Source organism: Dromiciops gliroides, chromosome 5 (genome assembly GCF_019393635.1).
Source record: "Dromiciops gliroides isolate mDroGli1 chromosome 5, mDroGli1.pri, whole genome shotgun sequence".
Taxonomy (NCBI): domain Eukaryota; kingdom Metazoa; phylum Chordata; class Mammalia; order Microbiotheria; family Microbiotheriidae; genus Dromiciops; species Dromiciops gliroides.
In genome coordinates this window covers 208,787,200-208,811,170 of record NC_057865.1, presented here as the reverse complement: position 1 = coordinate 208,811,170, position 23,971 = coordinate 208,787,200, and the positions used below count along the sequence as shown (strand labels likewise).

General features: G+C 37.0%; 1 protein-coding gene and 1 pseudogene across 6 annotated transcripts in view; both read right to left on the bottom strand.

Moving 5' to 3' along the window:
* Positions 1–23,971, bottom strand: part of PPHLN1 (periphilin 1) — a 185,560-nt gene that overhangs the window by 119,300 nt on the left and 42,289 nt on the right. For all 6 annotated transcript variants that reach the window (XM_043968058.1, XM_043968061.1, XM_043968057.1 and 3 more), the window contains one exon: positions 6,801–6,862. In XM_043968058.1, the coding sequence (XP_043823993.1) occupies positions 6,801–6,862 (62 nt within the window). The remainder of the gene's footprint in view (positions 1–6,800; positions 6,863–23,971) is intronic.
* On the bottom strand, positions 15,030–15,558 carry LOC122729286 (annotated as a pseudogene).

Below are 23,971 nucleotides of genomic sequence, written 5' to 3'. Positions count from 1 at the left end.
TATAGTGTTTCTCAATGGTTCCCGTTTTTCCCTTTTGTCTCAATTGCCAGTTAGGGGCATGAAAATGGCAAAACCAGAAAATATAAAGCATAACATAAACACTGTTTCCTTTTGTAACTACATTTCCTTGGGTAAGTCATGAAACCTTGACATTTTATTCTTCTCAGCTATACAATGTTCATATTTTACAGTATTTAGACCTATAAGCAACATTAGGGATCATTTAGTCCAACAACACATTTTATATTTTAGAGAGGTTATATGAATTATCTAGGATGACATTAACTATGGAAGTCAGAATTTGAATCCAGATCTCTTGACTCCAAAAATTGATATTTCTGCTATAATATCAACATGTTATCTCCTTCATAAATGATTTAAGTACTTCATATTCAAAGTAGTATTTTATTTTTCTTACTTGAAAATGGTTTTTCAAAAAAGGTGTATGCTCAAACATGCTACTTGGCTCCTAAGTAAACAATATAAAAATATTTTAAAGGCAAACTTAAAGATACGCAACACTTGTTCAATCCCCTTATTTTGTGAAAAGGAAATATGTCCCAGAGCGGTTAAGTAACTATGACAGATTACATTAGTTTGGTCATTTAAAAAAACTTTTTAGGAAACCGGTAGTGATAGAAAGGAAAGCATACTCAAAATGAAAACTGCTATGACTGATTCTGTGACACTTATTGTTTGATTTAAAATTCAAAGTTTAGATTAACATGTCCAAAAAGGAACTGCAAAAAACTAAAAAGCTCAGTTCATACTGCACCATGTATTTTATCTCATTTCTGATCATTCTCCCTTATTTAGTCAATATGCTGCCTGAGAATGAGGCAGACTGCATAGCTCCCACAAAACTAAAATCCTGAATGATCTATAAAGACATGTTTTAAACCCTTGCTTCACCCCTTCCAGGAATTCTAGTTGAATTTGTGTTCAAGCAGTTTTCCTCTGAGATATTTTGAAGTCATTTTCTTCTGTATTTGTGTCTTGATTGTACCTGCCACCATAATAGTTTGCTATGCTGGGATTCTTTTTGTTTACCCATTTTTCCAGCCTACAACTTATGAATTGTTATTAAGGCTGGACTCTTCAGCACTTCTGGAGTAAAGGTATGTGCTTACCCCAGTTGCTACTTTCTTGTGTTATTGCAGGATCTCACGAAGAAGCTACACAACTGTAACCCGAGAGAAATTATTTCTCTGTTGCATTAATAACTAATTATTGAATCAGAACCTAGGTTTTTCCCCTTCTCTACTTGCTCTTCCAGAAATCAATCAGTGTGAGACGTCTTTCTTAAAGATTTACCTAACACCTGATCTAATCAGACAGTAAAAGAAATGCTAAGTTTGTGCTAATGGTTAAGATTCCTGCTTATTGTGTTTACTCAGACAGATCTGGGGAAATGTTGATTCTCCCTTTTCTCAGACAGATAATATAAAAATTGCTAAGTCTCTTTGACCAAGATTTGGGTGATCCAAGTCATATACCCCAAGACCCTCACTGTAATATAGTCCACCCTCTCAATGTAAGATTCATTCTTTCACTGACTGTTGAGAGTTGATTGCTTCCCTCAGGAATACTCTTCTTACAAGATGGGTCTTTGGTCTAAAAGAAAAGGCCAAATGACCACCCTTTTATTAATAAACATGCTAAATAAAATGATTAAATTAAATTACCTAGAAACTATTTGTCTCGAACTTTTTAAACATCATAAGAAACCTTTCAGTGATCTTAAAGTGTTCAAACCAGGGTCCAAGTCTTACAAGTTCCTGACATAGGTCTCAGCCAAAGCAACAACAAAATGCTGCCGTACTCAGCCCCTACCATTCATCTGTAGCTTTGTTGATTCTGAGTGACAGAACTGAGGCTCCCCTTTCATCTGGGATTTCTGCCCTGGTTTATTTTTCTGTAGGCTGGGATACATGATGGAACTGAGATTTTGTTAGGCTCATGGATGCTCCTGCTTGCTTCTGAATCTCCTCCTTTCTCAATACAGTCCAGGACCTTCCTACCCAGTGTAACGATTGGAATGACGCCACCTGCTGGAGACTTACTGTAGAAGAGTTCCGCCCATGAAGCGAAGGTCTTTGAGGGCAAGACCAGGAGTCTTTTCTTTGGCGTCAGGAAGTGACGCAGGCTAGTGGGAGGAGGAAGGAAGAGACTGGCGCTTGGTCTCACTCTCTTTTCCTGGGGATGCTGGTGGAGAAGGCAGCTAGAAATGCGCTCTCCCTTTAATAGATAGGAATCTAGACCTTTCTTCTCTCTTTATCAAATTCTTATTCTCCTTAATAAATGCTTAAAAGTCTAACTCTTGCTAAAGCTTATAATTTATTGGCGACCACTCATTAGATATTTTAGACAGTTTGGCTAGAATTTTAGCCCTTAACACCAGAAACAAACCAACCCCATCACCCCTCTGGGCAGAGATCCCCTTCTTAGCCCATCTATGATGCAGAACTGGGTAGCTGTACAGGCTCTCTTAGGTCACTGGAATTTTCTACATGCTTCCTGCTCTAACGCCCATAAATGATGCCTATAGACTTCTCTGGCTCCGTATGTCAAGATGGCTAGAAAAAGTAATCACTGTAACTTTTTCTGGATTTTCCCATCAGGACTGTATGGTATATTTTCTAGTCCTGTTTAGAAGAGTTTTGTGGAAAAGAGCTCAGCTGCATTGCTTCCTATCATTCAACCATTATGGCTCCCAGACTAAAATGATCAAGATATCCAATTTGGATTGAACTACACCAGAAGTCAGCCAGAAGGCTAAAACTATTACCAAAGGAGGCTGCTAGAAAAAAACAGAAAAAATGTAGGCTGGCATTTCAACTAGACCATAGTCAGGTCAGGGCAGGGAGCTGTGTAGTCTGTAAGGATCTTTGTCAGGAGGCAGCAAGAAGAGAGGACTCCCTCATCAAAGTCTTAGGAAAGAGACATTGAAAGCACTGAGAAATAGCTATAGACACCAGTGATGGTGCTCAAGAGGTAGGCAGGTGACTCATTGGATTGAGTGCATTTATGAAGAGCTTAACCATTAAACTTAACCTTTACATTAGTACTCTTATTATTTAAAATATGAATTAACAGTGTTGACAACTAGCTAGAAAGGTTTCAAAAGTTAGCCTGGCCTAGTCTTACAAATGGCTATGATGTTCACCAAGTCTGGTGGACATCATTGAGAAAAGGCTGACCTAGAGGAAGAAGAAGGTACCTTCTGCTGATGATGAGAAAGAAATTGAGAAGCTCAAGTTACTGTTCCCAGAAATTAAAAAATATAAAAGGAAAAAAAATACTGCAAGCATACAGAAAAGAGGTACTAAGGAATAACTGTCACAAAAACCATGCATTTAAGTGGAAAGTGATAGTTTGCTGATAAAATAGATAAAAAGTGGGAAGAAAGGACACTAATGATACCAGATTTCAAACTACATATAGTTTGTTATAACAAAGCAGTATTCACCAAAACTATTTGGTACTATTTGGTGTTCAGGACATCTCCTAGCTCTCCTATCAGACTGCTCCTCAGTTTCCTTTGCAGAATGCTCATCTTAGTTATGCCTTCTAAACTTAGGGGTCCTACAAAGCTTGGCTCTGGCCCTCTTCACGTCTCCCTCTATACTACTTTATTTAGTTATGTCATGAGTTCCAAAGGATTTAATTCCAATCTCTCTACTAATAATTCTCAAATCTACCTCTCTGCCCTAACCACTATGCTTACCTCCAGCCTCACATCTCCAAGTCTTTCAGAAACTTGGATGTCTAAGCAGATATCTTAAATTCAACATGCCTGAAACAGAATCCATTATCCTTCCCCCTAAACCCTCTTCCCTCTCCTAACTTCCTAATACATATGCTAATACTGTCAAGGGAAACACTATCTTCCACATCCCCCAAGCTTAATCTCTCACACACATCTCATATCCAATTTCTTGCCATGGTCTGTTGAGAACACCTTTGCAACATCCTCATCTCTCATTTGACACCATCACCACTAATTTAAGCCTTGATCGCCTCACCCCTGGACTACTTCAATAGCCTACTAATGGGCCTTCCTGCCTCAAGGCTCTCTCCCTGTCCAATCCAATCTCTATTCAGGCACCAAAGTGACTGTCCTAAAGCTCAGGTCCAAATATGTGTTATTCTACCTTCTCAATAAACTCCAGTGACTCCCTATCATCTCCTATATTAAAAGCACAAAACTTAATACTTAAATGCAGAAAAGGAAAAATATCAAATGCATCCTTCTGGGGTATACAATTAAATAAAAACACACAAGAAAAAACAAATACACAATCTTGAATTCAACATCAAATTAGAAATCCTAAAAATTAAAGATATGATTAATAAAACTGAATGTAAGAAAACCACTGAATTAATAAATAAAAATGGAAGTTGTTATATGGGAGAAAAAATACCACAATAAAATAAACAATTTGTTAATATGATCCAAAAAAAGAGAGAAGAAAACCAAATTACAAGTATCAAAAATGAAAAGGGTTAATATATCACCAATGAAGATGAAATCAAAACAATTATTAGTTGTTTTGTCCAATCCATGCCAATAAATTTAACAATTTAAGTGAAATGGAAGAATGCTTACAATAATATAAACTGCCCAAACTGACAGAAGAGGAAATAGAATATCTAAATATCTATTATAGTAAAAGAAAGTGAACAGATAACGGCCAGATGGAGTTATAAGTGAACTCTACCAAACATTTAAAAACCAAAATAATTCCATTAAATAAATTTGGAATAATAGGCAAAGAAAGTCCTACCAATTCCTACCAAACTCCTTTTATGAAACAAATATAGTGCTGATACCTAAACCAGAAAGACTAAAAACCAAGAAAGAAAATTATAGACCAATTTCATTAATGAATCCATATGGATGCAAAAAATTATAAATAAAACATTTGCTAGGAGACTACAACAATATATCACAAAGATTACATATGGGGGCCAAGTGGGATTTCAACTAGGAATGCAGAGATAACATAAGAAAATCCATTAACATAACTGATTATATCAATAACAAAAATAACAAAAAACATGATTATATCAATAGACAGAGAAAAAGCTTTTGATAAAATTCAACACCCAATCCTATTAAACTTCAAAAGGGTAGGTATAAATGGATTTTTTCTTAAAATGATAAGAAGCATCTCCCTAAAACCATCAGTAAGAATTATCTGTACAGGGGCAGCTAGGTGGCGCATTGGATAGAGCACCGGCCCTGGAGTCAGGAGTACCTGAATTCAAATCTGGCCTCAGACATTTAACACTTACTAGCTGAGTGACCCTGGGCAAGTCATTTAACTCCAATTGCCTCACAAAACAAAACAACAACAACAAAAAAAAACAAAGAAAGAATAAGAAATAAAAAATTTAAAAAAGAATTATCTGTACAAATATGATAATATTTTACATAAACATGTATGTATAAACCCATATCTGATTGTTTGCCACCTTAGGGAGGGAGGAAAAGAGGGATAAAAATTGGAACCCAAAACTATAAATAAAAAATTTATTAAAAGAAGAAAAAGAAAAAAAGAAGAAAAATGAATTATCTGTAATGAGGATAAACTGGAATTTTCACAATAATATCAGGAGGGAAACAAGGATGTCCATTATTATCAATATTATTCAAACAGCAATAAGAGAAAAAAAAGAAATGGAAAAAGTCAGAATGGCCAACAAGGGAGAAAAAACCATCACTCTCTGCAGATATGATGGAAAATCTTACAGATTCAACTAAAAAGTTGATTGAAACAATTTTTAGCAAAGTAGCAGAATAGAAAATAAACCTACTTAAAATCATCAGCATTTCTATATAGTACCAAAAAAACCCTAAGAGATACCATTTAAAGAGATATGCCATTTAAAATAACTATAGACTGTATAAAATACCTAGTAGTATACCTGCCAAGACAAACCTAAAAACTAAACATAATTATGAAATGTTTTTATACAAATAAGTTAGATTTAAATAATTGAAAAAATATTAATTGTTCACGGGTAGATAGAACCAACATAAAAAAAGACAATCTTATCTAACCTAATTTACTTCTTCAATGCCATTCCAATTAAACTACCAAAAAATTATTTTATTCAGCTATAAAAATAATAATAAAATTCATTTGGAAGAAAAAAAGGTCAAGAATAGCAAAAGAATTAATAAAACAAAATGTAAAGGAAGGAAGTTTAGCAAGTCCCAGATATTAAACTTTATTATAAAGCAAAAATAATAAAAACTTTCTGATAGTAGCTAAGAAAAGGAAAGGTGGATTAGTGGAACAGGGTAGACATGCATTACATAGCAGCAAATGATTATAATAACCTGTGTTCAACAAATGTAAAAATTTAAGCATTGTGGAGAAGCACTATTTGCTAAAAATTATTGGGAAATGTATAAAGTATTCTGACAGAAATTGGGTATAGATTAACATCTTATACAATTTACCAGGATATAGTCAAAATGGACATATAACCTAGATATGGAGGAAGATATTATAAGAAAACCAGAAGAACATGGAACATATTACTCATCAGACTTATGGATAAAACAACAAATTATTAATAAATAAGAGATAGAGAACACTGTGGAATGTAAAATGGATAATTCTCATTGTGAGGGAAATGATTAATAAAAACCAATTATGTGGAAGATCCAGATTTATCTATCTGAAATTTATATTCAGATGCTGATCACCAAAAATTAAACATGATAAAAAAACACCTAACAGGAGAGTAAGAAGTTACATTAATATAAGTTATTCTTATTTTATTACCTATAGTCAGGCTGTCTACTTATGGGATGATCATCCCTTGTCCATCGATAGCTGGGCTCATCCTGTAACATAAAAAAAGATACTTATTATGCATTTGGATACTTAAATATATTACATTTAAATTATTTTGATTAAGCATAGGTAGAATGACTATCAAACTAAAACTATGACTGGAAGTATTTTAGATGAACCAAGCATATTTGGAAACCTGCACTAAATTTGGAGTCAAAGGGCCTGATGGTTAGATTTGATGGGGAGGATATCTAAGGATCCATTTCAGTTTTAAATCTATGGACCTAATTGGCTAAAACCAAAATTACCTTCAGAGGAAAAGAAAAACCCACTTTTTCAGTATTTTATTTTGCCTCAGATTTATAGATAAAACATTTTAACAAGTGAAAGAGAAGTCTGCCTGAGAAGAGAGGATTATGAGCTACCCCACTAAATCAAGAACAGAAGATGGCTTATTCTTTAACTCAAATTCTATGACCTTGAGCAAGTCACTTAATCTCTGTTAGACTTAGTTTTCTCAAGTGAAAAATGAGAATAATAGCACCCACCTCCCAGAGCTGTAAGAATCAAGAGATATTTGTAAAGCATTTAGCACAGTGCCCGGCACATAAGAGGTATTTATGCTATATAGATGCTATCATTGTCATCATCATCATCATTACAACTACTATCTGTTCAAGACAAACAGCACAAAAAATATTAAATTGTTTCAGGTCAATATCTAATACATTTTCTCAAATATTATTTCTGACTTTCTATATGACCTTTTTTTGATTCTAGTCTTTTTCAGGTTTAAATCCTCTACTGAACTTACGACTTTCTCCTCCTGTGATCATTTTTTTTCCCTCAGGTACAATTGAAACTAAGTAGAACCTGAAAACATTAATAATTTATGTGTCAGCCAAATACACAAATGATATGATACTAAAACAACATATAAATCTAAAATATTCATTCTTACTTTCTAACATTAAGTCTTGGAAAATGCATAAGGAAAGCATAATAGTGTGCTTTAAGAAATGACAAGTAGGATGATTTCAGAAAGGCCTAGAAAGGAGTATATGAATTGATATATAGTGAAGCAAACAGAACCAGGAGAATACTGTACATAGTGAAAGCAATATTGTTTGATGAAGTACTATGAATGACTTAACTATTCTCAGCAATACAATGAGCCAATGCTGAAGCATACTATCCACCTCCAGTAAAAGAAATGATATTGATTGAACATAGACTGAAGCATGCTATTTTTCACTTTCTTTCATTTTTTTCTTTATTTGAGTTTTCTTATACAAAAGGACTAATATGATAATGTTCTACACAACTGAATGTATACAACCTATGTCTGATTACTTACCAAGAGGGATATAATTTGCAACTCAAAACTTTAAATAAAAATGTTTATTTTCTCAAAAAAATTTTAAGTGCATGGGCACCATATTGCTTTCCTTCTCAATGGATGGGGGAGGGGCTGGTGGAAAGGAAAGAATTTGGAACTGAAAATATAAAAAAAGTTTTTTAAAAAAGAAAGAAAGCACAACTGCAAAAAAATAATAAAAATTGTGGTTTAATTAAGCAGGAAAGACAAGAGCACTGACATCAAACAATCTTCTTTGCAGCCTTTACAAAATCCAATTCGCCATAACAAGTAACCAGCAGTAAAGAAAATATTCACCCTACACCCCAAGTCTTTAAAAAATTGATATCCAATAGACCCAATGGCTTCTTTACATTCTCCTGAAAGCAGTCTGGGAAGAAGCATTCCTGTTAAAAATTAGGATTACAATAAAACTAAGTGGGTTGCATTGAGTGACATTTAATTATATTTTAGCAATATATAAAAAGGTAAAATCCTTCTCCTAAAAGACTTCCTATGGTTTTTATCTCCTTCCTGAAGTCTTCTGTTATAATACCCTGCAAGAAAAGTGATATTTGTTTCCTCCCGTCTTCTCATCACAGTTTGTGTGTAGTACTTTATCTTATGATATTTATGATATATATTTATATGACATGATATTATCTTATGATAGATATGATATTTATGTTTACGTGTTTAATTATCCATTAACAGACTGTAGTTTTCTGACATTGCCTTTTTTGCGCAATGGAAGTGTTTCACAGATCCTAGCATGTAGCAACCATGTTAGAAGGGTTTGATGAATTGAATTCGATATGTATTCCTCAGGTAAACACTGAGGATCCTATTCCTAACACAGATACGCTTGCAAATTGACCTTTACCTACTAAATTAGTATAGTAAGAAGTACTGATACTAAACCATCCTTCTCCCCTGACAAGACTGTGACACACTTTCTTACTAGAACAGAGTGGTAGGGAAAGTGAACTCAAACTTAGAGACCATATACAACATAAAGGTGGCTTCTAGTTGCCAAGAATTCCTTTCTTTCTTTTGTGTAGAATTCATTAAGTTCCCCTTAGATATGGTATAGCTTTTTTGGTGAAATCCTGGAATGTGTTTTGAACAAACTGTTGCTAACTGGGGTAATATTGGGAAAGATGCCCTCAGTCCAAAATCCTCTGAACCCTAAAAATTTACAAGGTCTTTCACTGGTCAATGGATTGGATAGGAAAGAGAATGAGTCCAAGGCACTCTCCTCACTCCTAAAAAAATTTGGATAGACTACTTCCTCATGGCTTGACCTTTATCTCAAATCCCTTGGTCCTGTACTGGCTTGCAATTAAAAAACTACAGGGTGTGACCATGTTTCCTCAACTAATCCAAACCTATTTTTTAAGTAACTTCATTCCAATTCATCCAATGACTTTTAAAAAGATCTAAACTGATCAACAATGTTTTCATATTCTTTTTTTTTTTTTTGTCAAGGACTCCTTTGGCAGTCTGTTGAAAACCATATACTTCTTCAGAATACTGTCCTTAGAAAGAAAATAAAATGCATAACATTACAAAGAAAATCAATTATACTAAAAAAAAATAAGATTCCTTCCCTAAAATTTATTCACAAACCTTTTGGGACTCTAGGAACTAAAGATTAAGAACAGTTGGTCTAGGGGACAGCTAGGTGGCGCAATGGATAGAACAACAGCCCTGGATTCAGGAGGACCTGAGTTCAAACCCAGCCTCAGACACTTAATACTTACTACCTGTGTGACCCTGGGCAAGTCACTTAACCCCAATTGCCTCACTAAAAAAACAAACAAAAAAACAAAAAAAGAACAATTGGTCTAAATATGGTTATAGTAAGAGTATCTGGTTGTAGTATCAGCAGTTTTGCAAATGTAACTTTCTCAACTCTCCAATAAATTTCAAAAACAGTATTCTCAAAGTATCAGAAAACAAATCTAGAAAAGTTCAAAATTTTTAACAACAGGAAATATTTTTTAAACGTCAATGAAAAGGGGCAGCTAGGTGGCACAGTGGATAAAGCACCGGCCCTGGATTCAGGACTCCCTGAGTTCAAATCCGGCCTCAGACACTTGACACTTAACTAGCTGTGTGACCCTGGGCAAGTCACTTAACCCTCATTGCCCTGCAAAAATTTAAAAAAAAAGAAAAAAAAGTCAATGAAAGGGGAGCAGCTAGGTGGTACAGTGGATAGAGCACTGGCCCTGGGTTCAGGAAGACCTGAGTTCAAATGCAGTCTCAGATACTTGGATACTTGACACTTACTAGCTGTGCGACCCTGGGCAAGTCACTTAACCCCAACTGCCTCACCCCCCCAAAAAAAAGAAATCAATGAAAGAACAAACATGAACTCTAAATCCTAAACACTAAACATGATTTAAATCCCCTAAGATTATAAGGGAAAAAAAGATTATTACAACTATGTTATTACTGTTGAGAAAAAGAATCTGTTAATCTTAAATGCAATAAGTCAACAAAAAAATGAAATCTTTGGATTTTCCTAGATTTAAGCCAAAGGCACAATGACTTAAGGGAAATTTGTGCAGTGTCCATTCCCATTTCCCAATCCACTGAAGGACATCCTCAGGATGGCATTCTGGATGGAGTTTTTCTTTCTTTTTCTTTTTTTTGTTTCTTTCTTTCTTTTCTTTTTTTTTTTGGTGGGGCAATGATGGTTAAGTGACTTGCCCAGGGTCACACAGCTAGTAAGTGTCAAGTGTCTGAGGCAGAATTTCAACTCAGCTCCTTCTGAATTCATGGCTGGTACTTTATCCACTATGCCACCTAGCGGCCCCTGATGAAATTTTTCTTGAAATCAGAAAGATTAGGATTTAAGTGCTACTTCAGAGACATAATGACCATTACTCTACCTGAGTCACTTAACCTCTCTGTGGCCAACACAACACTCTGTGTTGCAAAGGAGGGGACAATTTAGGGCTCACCATACCAGTGAAATCATAGTCCAGTCCCCATTTTTTTAACCATCAAAAGAAAAATGAACTTTGAAACCTAAAAAAGTAAACATAAAAATGCCTAAAATCAGACAGTATCTAATGCATAATTGGACATAAGATATGAATAAGCAATTTTCAGAAGAAATCTGACTGAACAAATGTTCTAAATCATGAATAATAAAAGAAGTGCAAATTTAAATTGAGTACAACCTCACAAACATCACGATGGCAAAGTTGACAGAAAAGGAAAATGACAAATGCTGGAGAAGTGAAAAAACAGATACATTTTTTTGGAAAGCAATTTGGAGCTATGGCCAAAAAGCTAGTAAACTTTGACTCAGTAAAACCATTAACTATGAGGTTTGTATTTCAAAAAGAACAAAGAAAGAAGAAAAGGATCCACATATAAAAAAATGTTTTTCATGCTGGCAAAGAATTTGAAATGTAGGGGTGGAATAAGTTATGGTATAAACATAGTGGAATGCTATTGTGTTTAAGAAATGAAGAGGAAGGGAAGACAAAATGGCAGAGAAATAGCAGGAGCTTGCCCAAGCTCTCCTAAATTGCCCTCCAAAAAAAATTTAAATAAAACCTCAAAAGAATTTCCACAAAAAGACAAAGTGAAATAATTTCCAAGCCCAAGACAATTTAGGAGGAGGGCAGGAAAGGTCTATATCACTCAGGTAAAGAGGGAGCACAGCTCACCACAGGCAGTGTCCTGGCAAGCCAGCAGCAGGCTCCTAGCCCCACTATATGTCAGCAACCAAGGCTCTATAGCCCTGATGGAGCAAGCAAGTGGCACAGTGGGCTAGCAATGAGGCCTCTAGCCATGCCATATCAGGCTAGTGGATGGATTTGGAGGACCCAGCAGACCAAACAACAAATCCTAGAGACACCATTGTAGAAAGCAAGTATTCAGAACAGGAGGTTACTGACCCAGCAGGCAAGCATCAACCTCAGAAGTCCAAGGGAATCAGGCAAGTGAACAGGCCCAGAGACACTAGTGTACCAGACCAGTAGTCAGCCCCCTGGGCTACCTTCACATGAAGCTTGGTAGAATGGTGGCTATTCCCCTGGAAAGAGCTCAACTTTAAAAGCCACAAAATCGGCTGGAAAATGGGGTCAGGGTTGGAGAGAGGCATTGGAGGAGAAGCAAAATCTTGGCCATAGAAAGCTACTATGGCAAAAGAGAAGATCAAAATATAAACGAAGAAGAGGACAACAATGTAAAAATGTTAAGCCTCAAAGAGAAATATGAATTGGTCACAGACTGAAAAAGAACTCCTATAAGAGCTAAAAAAGAAAAAAAAGTATTTTAAAAATCAAATGAGAAAGGTACAAAACATTGGGAAAAGTAATTAGTGCTGCAAGAGAATCATTTTTTTTTTTAAAGCCAACAGATTGTAAAGGAAGCAGAAAAAATGGAAAAAAGATGCATAAAAATTCACTGAAGAAAAACAACTCATTCAAAAGCAGAATGGACCAATTGGAAAATGAAGTATAAAGTTCACTGAAGAAAATAATTCCTTAAAAAGTGGAATTGGACAAGTAGATGATACATCAAAAATCAAACAAAGTCAAAAGAAAGAAAAAAAATAGAAGAAAATGTGAACCATCTCATTGGACAACTGACCCAAAGATGGCAGAGAGAAGCCAAGAAGTTGTCTGAGCTTCCCTGTGTTTCCCTCAAAACCAACATTAAATCAAGCCTCTAAACAGATTCTGGAACTACAAAACCTATAAAAAGAGAGAGATACAATCCTAGGACTTGACATAATTTAGAAGACTTCAGGCAAGGTCTGTTTCAACTACAGCTCCAGGCAGCGGAGAGTGGTAAGAAGCTTGCAACCCTAACACTCTGCCCCAGGGAGCAGACTTCAACTTTATAAGTTTAAAAATAGGCTATAATGAGTATGAAACAAAAAAGGACCCTTACCGTTGACAGCTTCTATGGTGAAAGGGAAGACCCAAACTCAAACTCAGATGAGTTTATCAAAATGCCTACAAGTGAAGACTCAAGTGGGAAGATGATCTTGTCTCAAGACCAATAAGCCTTTTTAGAAGAGCTCAAAAAGGCTTTTAAAAACCAAATGAGGAGGAGGCAGCTAGGTGGCACAGTGGATAAAGCACAGGCCCTGGATTCAGGAGGACCTGAGTTCAAGTCCAGCCTAAGACATTTGACACTTACTAGCTGTGTGACCCTGGGCAAGTTACTTAACCCTCATTGCCCCACTCAACAACAACAACAACAACAACAAACCAAATGAGAGAGGTAGAAGAAAAAAGGGAAAAGGAAATGAGAGTTACACTGGAAAAAGAAGCACAAAAATTGACTGAGAAAAACGATTCCTTACAATATACAACTGGCCAAATGAGAGGAAAAAAAAATGGCCAAATGGGAGAAAAAATTGGCCAAATGGAAAGAGAGGTGCAAAAGCTTACTAATGTCTTAAAAATTAAAATTGGACAGATGGAAACTAATAACTCGATGAGACACCAAGAATCTGTCAAGCAGAATCAACAGATTGAAAAAATATAAGAAAATGTAAATTACCTCATTGGAAAAACAACTGACCTGGAAAGATAATCTGACCAGGAGAGATAATCTAAGAATTATTGGACTACCTGAAAGCCATGATCAAGAAAAGAGTCTAGACACCATATTCCAGGAAATTATCAAGGAGAATGGCCCTGAAATTGTAGAATCAGAAGATAAAATCATCATTGAAAGAATCTACTGATCACCTCCTGAAAGAGACCCCAAAAGGAAAACTTCAAGTAATATTGTAGCCAAATAACAGAATTATCAGGTGAAGGAGAAAAAACTCCAAGCAATCAGAAAGATACAATTTAAATATCATTGAGCCACAGTCAGGATTGCATGGAAACTGGCAGCTTCAACATTAAAGGACCATTAAAGGATTACAGGGCTTGGAATAAGATATTCTGGAAGGCAAAGGAGGAGCTTGGATTACAATCAATAATCAACTACCCAGAAAACCTGAGCATTCTCTTTCAGTGGAAAAGATGGACAATGAAATAGCAGACTTCCAAAGTTTCCTGAAAAAAAAAAAAAAGGACCAGAACTGAACAGAAAATTTGATCTTCAAAGAAATACAAAGAGGTAAAGGGGGGGGGGTGTTATTCAATGAGGTTAAACTGCTTACACATCCCTATGAGGGAGGATAATACTTTTAACTCTTGGGATCTGTATCTCTATTGAGTTATTGTTTTTAAATTGACTTTGATGTGATGATGTAAAGAAACAGAATAAAAGGAGACTAGGGGGAGGAGAGGAAAAGGGAGGTGGAATGGGTTTAAGTATATCATATGAAGAGGCACAAAAAGAACCCATTACAACAGAGGGAAAGAAGGGAGGGGTGAGCACTGTTTCAACCTTACTCTGATCAGATTTGGTTCAGGGAGGGAATAACATATACTCCCATTTGTATAAAGAAACTTACTTTTTTTTTTTTCGGTGAGGCAATTGGGGTTAAGTGACTTGCCCAGGGTCACACAGCTAGTAGATGTCAAGTGTCTGAGGCCAGATTTGAACTCAGGTCCTCCTGATTCCAGAGCCAGTGCTCTATTCACTGTGCCACCTAGCTGCACCTTTAAATTTTTAAAAATTTCTCCATTTATACCACCCCCCAGGGCAATAAGGGTTAAGTGACTTGCCCAGGGTCACACAGCTAATAAGTGTCAAATGGCCAAGGTTGGATTTGAACTCAAGTCCAAATGAATCCAGAGCCAGTACTTTGTCCACTGTACCACCTAGCTGCCCCCCCCCCAGCTTACTCTTTTTTTTTTCTTTTGAGCAGCGAGCCAGCTTTATTCTTTATCATAGACCCCGTCGGCCTTCCCGTGGGGCTGCTCCTCCTAGTCATGCTTCAGGCTCAGCCGGTCAAATAGGTATTCTCCCAGCCCCGGCTGGGGATCGGCCTGCACGTGGCACAGGGTGGTCAGGTGGTCGCCCAGGTGCTTCAGCAGCCTCACCTCTTCACCCAGGTAGTGGCTCTCCAGGAAATCGCTGACATGTGGATCCCCTTGGCTGGAGCCCAGGGCATGCAAGCTTCGGGAGGGCCTGGTTCAGGCCCTTCTCCAGGGTCAGGGCAGCCTCCATGGCATCCAAGCTGTGGCCCCACTCATCTTGACCAGGTTTCTGCACAGCCTGGAGGAGGCCCCAGCCCCCATGTTGGTTCTGGAGGTGCATAAGGTGCTTGTTGCCCTCGCGTTTGTCCTTTGCCAGGTCACAGAAAAAATGAGACACCCTCGGCAGATCCCGGTCAAAATAGAAACCCAGGGACAGGTAGGAGTAGAAGGCCTGTAGGTAGAGGTTGGCCAGGCAGTTGACCGCAGCCTCGGCCTGGGAGGAGAAGTTTTGGCGTATCTGAGAGGTAGAGCTCATGGCACCCACGGCTACAGGAGAAGCCGGCTGGTCCCGGAGCTGTTTGGTCTCAGAGGCCGGGGTGGATGGTCCCGGAGGCAGACGGTCTTGCAAAGTGGGGGTTGGGTGGTTCCAGGGGCAGGCAGGCTGCAGAAGGAGGAAGATCTAGTGGGAGGGGAGCTGGGGAAACCCCGGGTCTGTTCTGTCCAAACACTGTTGAAGCAAGAACCAGAGCCAGGAGATGAGGTCTCCCAGCTTACTCTTTTCCAAGTTATTTATTTATTTATTTTGGGGGGGAGGCAATTGGGGTTAAGTGACTTGCCCAGGGTCACACAGCTAGTTAAGTGTCATGTGTCTGAGGCTGGATTTGAACTCAGGTACTCCTGAATCCAAGGCCAGTGCTTTATCCACTACGCCACCTAGCTGCCCCCCCCAGCTTACTCTTTAAAGAAGCAAAAGGGGAAGGGGAAAAGGGTGGTACTGATAGAAGGGAGGGTAGAAGAAGGGGGGAAAGGGGGCAAAAAAAGGAAGGGTGGCAGATAAAAGGGAGGGCAGATTGAGGGAGGCAGTGGCCAGAAGCAAAACACTGGTCACAGGAATAGGGTGAAAGGGAAAAAAAGTGAAAACAAAGAGGAGAAGAGGATGGAGGGAAATAATCAGTTAATAATCTTAACTGTGAATGTGAATGGGATGAACTCTGCAATAAAACAGAAGTGAATTGCAGAATGGATTAAAATCAGAATCCTACAATATTTTGTTTACAGGAAAGACATTTGAAGCAGAGAGATACAGACAAAGTAAAGGTAAAAGGTTGGGGCAGAATATATTATGCTTCAGTTGAAGTAAAAAAAAAGCAGAGGTAGCAATCCTTAGTTTAGACAAAGCAAAAGCAAAAATAGAACTAATTAAAAGAGATAAGGAAGGAAACTATATCTTGCTAAAAGGTAGGATAGATAATGAAGTAACAACAATACTAAACATGGATGCACCAAGTGGTATAGCATCCAAATTCTTAGGGGAGAAGTTAAATGAGTTATAAGAGGAAATAGACAGTAAAACTCTTCCCCTGTGAGAATTAGATAAATTTAACCACAAAATAAATAAGAAAGGGCAGCTAGGTGGCGCAGTGGATAGAGCACTGGCCCTGGATTTGGGAGGACCTGAGTTCAAATCTGGCCTCAAACACTTAACACTTACTAGCTGTGTGACCTTGGGCAAGTCACAACCCCAATTGCCTCACCAAATAAATAAATAAACAAACAAAGAAACAAATAAATGAATGAATAAATAAATAAGAAGTTTAAAAAGTGAATAGAATGTTAGAAAAGTTAATATATATATATGGGGAAAATTGAATGGGGATAGAAAGAAATATACCTTTCATTCAGTGGTACATGGTACATATTCAAAAACTGACAATGTATTAGGGCACAAGAACCTCATAGTCAAATGAAGAAAGGCAGAAATAGTAAATGCATCCTTCTCAGATCATGATGTAATAAAAATTACATGTAATAAAGAGCCATGGAAAGGTAGACTAAAAATTAATTGGAAACTAAATAATCTCATCCTAAAGAATCAGTGAGTCACGGACAGCTAGGTGGCCCAGTTGATAAAGCGCCAGCCCTGGATTCAGGAAGACCTGAATTCAAATCTGGCCGCAAACACTTAACACTTACTAGCTGTGTGACCCTGGGCAAGTCACTTAACCCTCACTGCCCTGCAAAAAACAAAAACGTGGGTCAAACAAGAGATTATAGAAACAATCAATAACTTCATCCAAGAGAATGACAATAATGAGACAACATAGCAAAATGTATGGGATGTGGTAAAATAATGGAATTGGGCAGACGCTGGCTAGGAACGATTGGATATGGACCACACCTGGCCTGCCATTAGTGACATACACTGCTGATGTCACCAGGGGAACCACTCTCCACAGGCAGTTTGAAGGACCTCCCTTTTGAGGTCCTTCAAAGCACTGTCTTTTCTGGTTGGTGAGCTTCTGGGAGTGGACAAGAGAGGTTTGTCCTGGCGGTTTGTCCTGTGGGCCTTGGCTGCACAGCTGTCTTCCAATGAAACTATGGACCCCAGGTGGTGAGTTAATAAAACAGGCCCAGCTCTTTGAATTAGCTGAGCTGGAAGCTCAGTTTGGGGCTTGTATAGCCTTTTGTTAGAGTTAGGGAGATTATCCATTCTTCTTTTTCTCTATTCCCTTGTCCTTGACTTTATTAATTTCACCTTTGCTGTGTATTTTATTCCCATTAATAAAACCCGATTCGTTTGTGGAAAAGAGGCTGTTAAGCTCTTTTTTTTTTTTTGGGTGAGGCAATTGGGGTTAAGTGACTTGCCTAGGGTTACACAGCTAGTAACTGTTAAGTGTCTGAGGCTGGATTTGAACTCAGGTCCTCCTGAATCCAGGGCTGGTGCTCTATCCACTGCACCACCTAGCCACCCCTAAGCTCCTTTTTTATTGGCCTGGGAGAAATATCTAAAAAGGCAGTTCAGAGGGGAAGTTTTGGACCTAGAGGTCCCTCATTACTTCTGAACCCCAATATTACAACAAGCCGCCCAATTATCTCTCCACATATTAAATTTGGCCCCTACAGGGATGCAGCCAAAGCAGTGCTTAGGGGAAATTTTATATCTCTAAATACTTACATGAATAAAAAAGAGAAAGAGGAGATCAATGAATTGGGCATGCAACTAAAAAAGCTAGAAAAAGAACAAATGAAAAATTCCCAATTAAATACTAAATTAGAAATCCTGAAAATCAAAAGAGAAATTAATAAAATTGAAAGCATGAAAACTATAGAATTAATCAAAAAACTAAGAGCTGGTTTTATGAAAAAAAATTAAATAAACTTTTGGTTAATTTAATTTAAAAAAAGAAAGAAGAAAACCAAATTAACAATATCAAAAGTGAAAGGGGTGAATTCACCACCAATGAAGTGGAAATTAAAGCAATAATTAGGAGATATTTTGCCCAACTGTATGCTAATAAATTTGATAATCCAAATGAAATGGATAAATATTTACAAAAATACAAATTGCTCAGGTTAACTGAAGAGGAAATAACATCCTTAAATAGGCCCATTTTAGAAAAAGAAATTGAACAAGACATCAATGAACTCTGTAAAAAAAAAACCTCCAGGGCCAGATGGGTTTACAAGTGAATTCTAACAAACATTAATTCCAATACTATATACAAATTATTTGGTTTTGGTTTTGGTGAGGCAATTGGGGTTAAGTGACTTGCCCAGGGTCACACAACTAGTAAGTGTCAAGTGTTTGAGGCTGGATTTGAACTCAGATCCTCCTGACTCCAGGGCCAGCGCTCTATCCACTGCGCCACCTAGCTGCCCCTCTACAAATTATTTGGAAAAATAGGAGAAGGAGCTCTACCAAATTCCTTTTATGACACAAATATGGTGTTGATACCTAAACCAGGCAGAGTCAAAACAGAGAAAGAAAATTACAGACTAATTTCCCTAATGAATATTGAAGCAAAAATGTTAAATAAAATATTATCAAGGAGATTACAGCAAGCAATCAGCAGGATAATACACTATGACCAGGTGGGATTTATACCAGGAATCCAAGGGTGGTTCAACATTAGGAAAACTATCAACATAATCAACCACATCAATAACAAAACCAAGCAAAATCATATTATTTCAATAGATGCAGAGAAAACATTTGACAAAATACAACACTCATTCCTAATAAAGACACTAGAGAAATGGTCAAAGGATATGAACAGGAAGTTTTCAGATGAAGAAATCAAAGCTATCTATTGCCATAGAAAAAGTGCTCTAAATCACTACTGATTAGAGAAATGCAAGTTAAAACACCTCTGAGGTGCTACCTCACACCTATTAGATTGGCTAATATAACAAAAAAGGAAAATAATAAATGTTGGGGAAGCTGTGGAAAAATTGGAACACTAATGCATTGTGGGTGGACCTGTGAACTGCTCCAACCATTCTGGAGAGAAATTTGGAACTATGCCCAAAGGGCTATGGGACTGTTCATACCCTTTGACCCAGCAATAGCACTATTAATCCTTTATCCCAAAGAGATCACAAAAAAGGGAAAAGAACCCATATGTACAAAAATATTTATAGCAGCTCTCTTTGTGGTGGCAAAGAATTAGAAATTGAGGGGATGCCCATCAATTGGGAAATGGCTGAACAAGTTGAGGTATATGACTTTAATGGAATACTATTGTGCTGTAAGAAATGATGAGCAGGCAGATTTCAGAGAAACCTGGAAGGACTTGAATGAAATGATGCTAAGTGAGATGAGCAGAACCAGGAGAACAATGTATACATTATCAACAACATTGCAGTCTTAACTCTTCTCAGTGATACAATGGTCCAAGATAATTTCAAAAAACTCATGATGGAAAATGCTCCCCAAATAAAAAAAAAAACAAAAACAAAAACAACGAACTGTGAAAGCTAGATGCAGATTGAACCATACTGTTTCTACTTTTTTCTTTTTTGACTTTTTTTCCTTTTGTTCTGATTCTTCTTTCACAACATGCAGAAATATGTTTAATGTGAATGATGTACATACATAACCTGTATCAGATTGCTTGCTGTCTTGGGGAGGTGGATGGATAAATATTTACAAATATCATGGAGCCACATTCAGGAATACACAGGATTTAGCAGCTTTTACATTAAAGGATCAGAGGGTTTGGAATATGATATTCTGGATTACAACCAAGAATTACCCACTGGGCAAAACTGAGCATAATCCTTCAGGGGGAAAAATGGATATTCAATAAAATAGAGGACTTTCAAACATTCCTGATTTTGACCTGAATAGAAAATAGAATTTTCATATACAAGACTCAAAAGAAGCATAAAAAGTTAAATATAAAAGGTAAAACTAGGGGTGAACTATTTACATCTGTACACAAACTTGGAACTCTTTTATTTTCAATCTTAATAGTATTTTTTTTAGTTATATGTAAAGACACTTTTTTCTCCCTATTTTCTTTTTTTATTAGGGTAGTTTCAACATTCATTTTCATAAGATTTAGAGTTCCAAATTTTTCTCTCTCCCTCCCTCCCTTTCCTCCCTCCTCCACAAAATCGCAACCAGGTTATATATGTACAATCCACAAGTGTTCTTTTTTTTTCCCACAAATGAATTTTATTTTTTCCTGAAACTGCATATAAAAACAATTTTAACATTCATTTTTAAAACTTTGTGTTCCAAATTCTCTTCCTTCCTCTCTCCCCACCCTACCCCACCCCCCTCTTTAAGAAGGCAAGCAAGTCAATAATAGGTTATACATGTGTAGTCATGCAAAACATTTCCATATTAGGCAGGTTATGAAAGAAAACAGACAAAAAAACCCCCACAAGTAAAGAAAAAAAAATCGTGCTTCAATCTGTATTCAGATACCATCAGGTCTTTCTCTGGAGATGGATAGCATTTTTCATCATAAATTCTTCAGAGTTGTCTTGGATCATTGTATTGCTGAGAATAGGCAAGTCATTCACAGCTGATCATTGTACAATATTGCTTTTACTTTATACATAGTACATTTCACTTTGCACTAGCTCTCCTAAGTCTTTGGATATTTTTCTGAGTATCCTGCTCATTTCTCTTCTTCTTCTTTTTTTTTTCTTTTAGTGAGGCAATGGGGGTTAAGTGACTTGCCCAGGGTCACACAGCTAGTAAGTGTCAAGTGTCTGAGGCTGTATTTGAACTAAGGTACTCCTGAATCCAGGGCCAGGTGCTCTGTCCACTGCACCACCTAATTGCCACCCCCCCCCCTCGCCCTGCTCATTTCTTATAGCACAACAGTAATCTATCATAATCACACACCACAATTGATCAGCTATTCCTCAGTTGATGGATATCCCCTCAATTTTCAATTCTTTTTCACAAGAAAAGAAGTGCCACAAAGATTTTTTTGTACATACAGGTCTTTTAATCTCTTTTTGGATAAAGAACCAGTAGTGGTATTGCTATATCAGAGTATGCATGGTTTTATAGCCCTTTGGCCATAACTCCAAATTGCTCTACAGAATATTTCAATCAGTTTACAACTCCACCAACAGTGCATTAACATCTCATTTTCCCCATATTCCCTTTAACATTGATCATTTTCCTCTGCTGTATTATTATTCAATCCAACAGGTATGAGGTAGCACCCCAGAATTATTCTGACCTGCATCTTTCTTATCAATAGCGAGTGCATTTTTGTTCATATGGCTATGGAGAGCTTTGATTATTTCATCTGAAAACTATTCATATCCTTAGATCATTTTTTTATGAGATATTTTATTTTTTCCATTACATGTAAAGATAGTTCTCAACTTTTGTTTATACATGTTTTACAATTTCAGATTTTTCTCCCTCCCTCCCCTCCCTCCCCCCCTCCCCTAGACAGCAGGTAATCTGATATAGGTTATATCTATATATCTATATACATATACATATACATATATATATATACACACACATATACATACACATAATAACATTAATCCTATTTCTGCATTAATCCTGTTACAAGAGAAAGAATCAGAGCAGTGATGCAAAACCTCAAAATAGAAAAAAAAAACAACAGCACCCCAAAAAAAAGAAATAATATGGTTCAATCAGCATCTATACTCCACAGTTCTTTCTTTCTTTTTTTTTTCTTGGATTTGGAGATCCTCTTCTATCATGAGTTCCCTGGAACTCTTCTGTACCATTGCATTGGTGAGAAGAATATAGTCCATCACAGTAGGTCAACACTCAATGTTGATGATACTGTGTACAATGTTCTTCTGGTTCTGCTCATCTCACTCATCATCAGCTCACGTAAGACCCTCCAGGTTTCTCTGAACTCTTCCTGCTCATCATTTCTTACAGCACAATAGTATTCCATTGTATTCATATACCACAACTTGTCCAGCCATTCCCCAATTGATGGGCACCCCCTCAACTTCCAATTCCTTGCTACCACGTAAAGAGCAGCTATAAATATTTTTGTACACGTGGGTCCCTTTCCCCCTTCCATGATTTCTTTGGGCAAAAGACCTAAAAGTGGGATTGCTGGGTCAAAGGGTATGCACAGCTTTATCGCCCTTTGGGCATAATTCCAAATTGCTCTCCAGAATGGTTGGATCAGCTCACAGCTCCACCAACAATGCATTAGTGTTCCAATTTTCCCACAGCCTCTCCAACATTTATTATCTTCCTTTTTTGTCATTTTAGCCAATCTGATAGGTGTCAGGTGGTACCTCAGAGTTGTTTTAATTTGCATCTCTCTAATCATTAGAGATTTAGAGCATTTTTTCATATGGGAATAGATAGCTTTGGTTTCTTCATCAGAAAACTGCCTGTTCATATCCTTTGACCATTTTTCAATTGGGGAATGACTTGGATTCTTATAAATTTGATTTAATTCCCTATATATTTTAGAGATGAGGCCTTTATCAGAAGCACTGGCCTCAAAAATTGTTTCCCAGCTTTCTGCCTCCCTTCCAATTTTGGATGCATATCTTTAGATCATTTATCAATTGGGGAATGGCTCTTAGTTTAACAAATTTGACTCAGTTCTCTATATGTTTGAGAAATGAGGCCTTTACCAGACAAACCTGCTTCAAAATTTTTTTCAGTTTCTCTCTCTCCTATTCTCTTTCCATGCCATTTACTCTGTTCTCTCCTTTGATCCTGCCCTTCCTCAAAAGTGTTTTGCTTCTGACTGCCCCCCTCAGTCTGTACTCCCCTCTATCAACAACCCCCATCCTATTCCCCTCCTATTTACCTGTAGAGTAAGATAGATTTCTATACCCAATTGAGCGTATAAGTTATTCCCTCTGCCCCCCGGAATATCATATTCCCTGCCCTCCAGTTCTTTAAATGCAGATGCTGCTAGATCTTGTGTTATTCTTTCTGTAGCTCCACAGTATTTGAATTCCTTTTTTCTAGCTGCTTGCAATATTTTCTCCTTGACCTGGGATCTCTGGAACTTGGCTATAATATTCCTAGAAATTTTTCTTTTGGGATCTTTCAGGAGGTGATCAGTGGATTCTATCAATTTCTATTTTACCTTCTACTTCTAGAATATCAGGGCAATTTTCCCTTACAATTTCTTGGAAGATGATGTCTAAATTCTTATTTTGTTCATGGGTTTCATGTAATCCAATGATTTTCAAATTATCTCTCCTGGATCTATTTTCCAGGTCAGCTGTTTTTCCAAGGAGATATTTCATATTGCCCTCTATTTTCTTATTCAATTGAATTTGCTTTACTGCATCTTGGTTTCTCATAAAGTCACTAGCTTCCATTTGTTCAATCCTAATTCTTAGGCAATTATTTTCTTCAGAGATATTTTGTATCTCCTTTCCCACTTGGCTTTTCAAGCTGTTGACTTTTTTCTCATGAACAATGGTAATAGACTTGGCTCTTTTTAGCAATG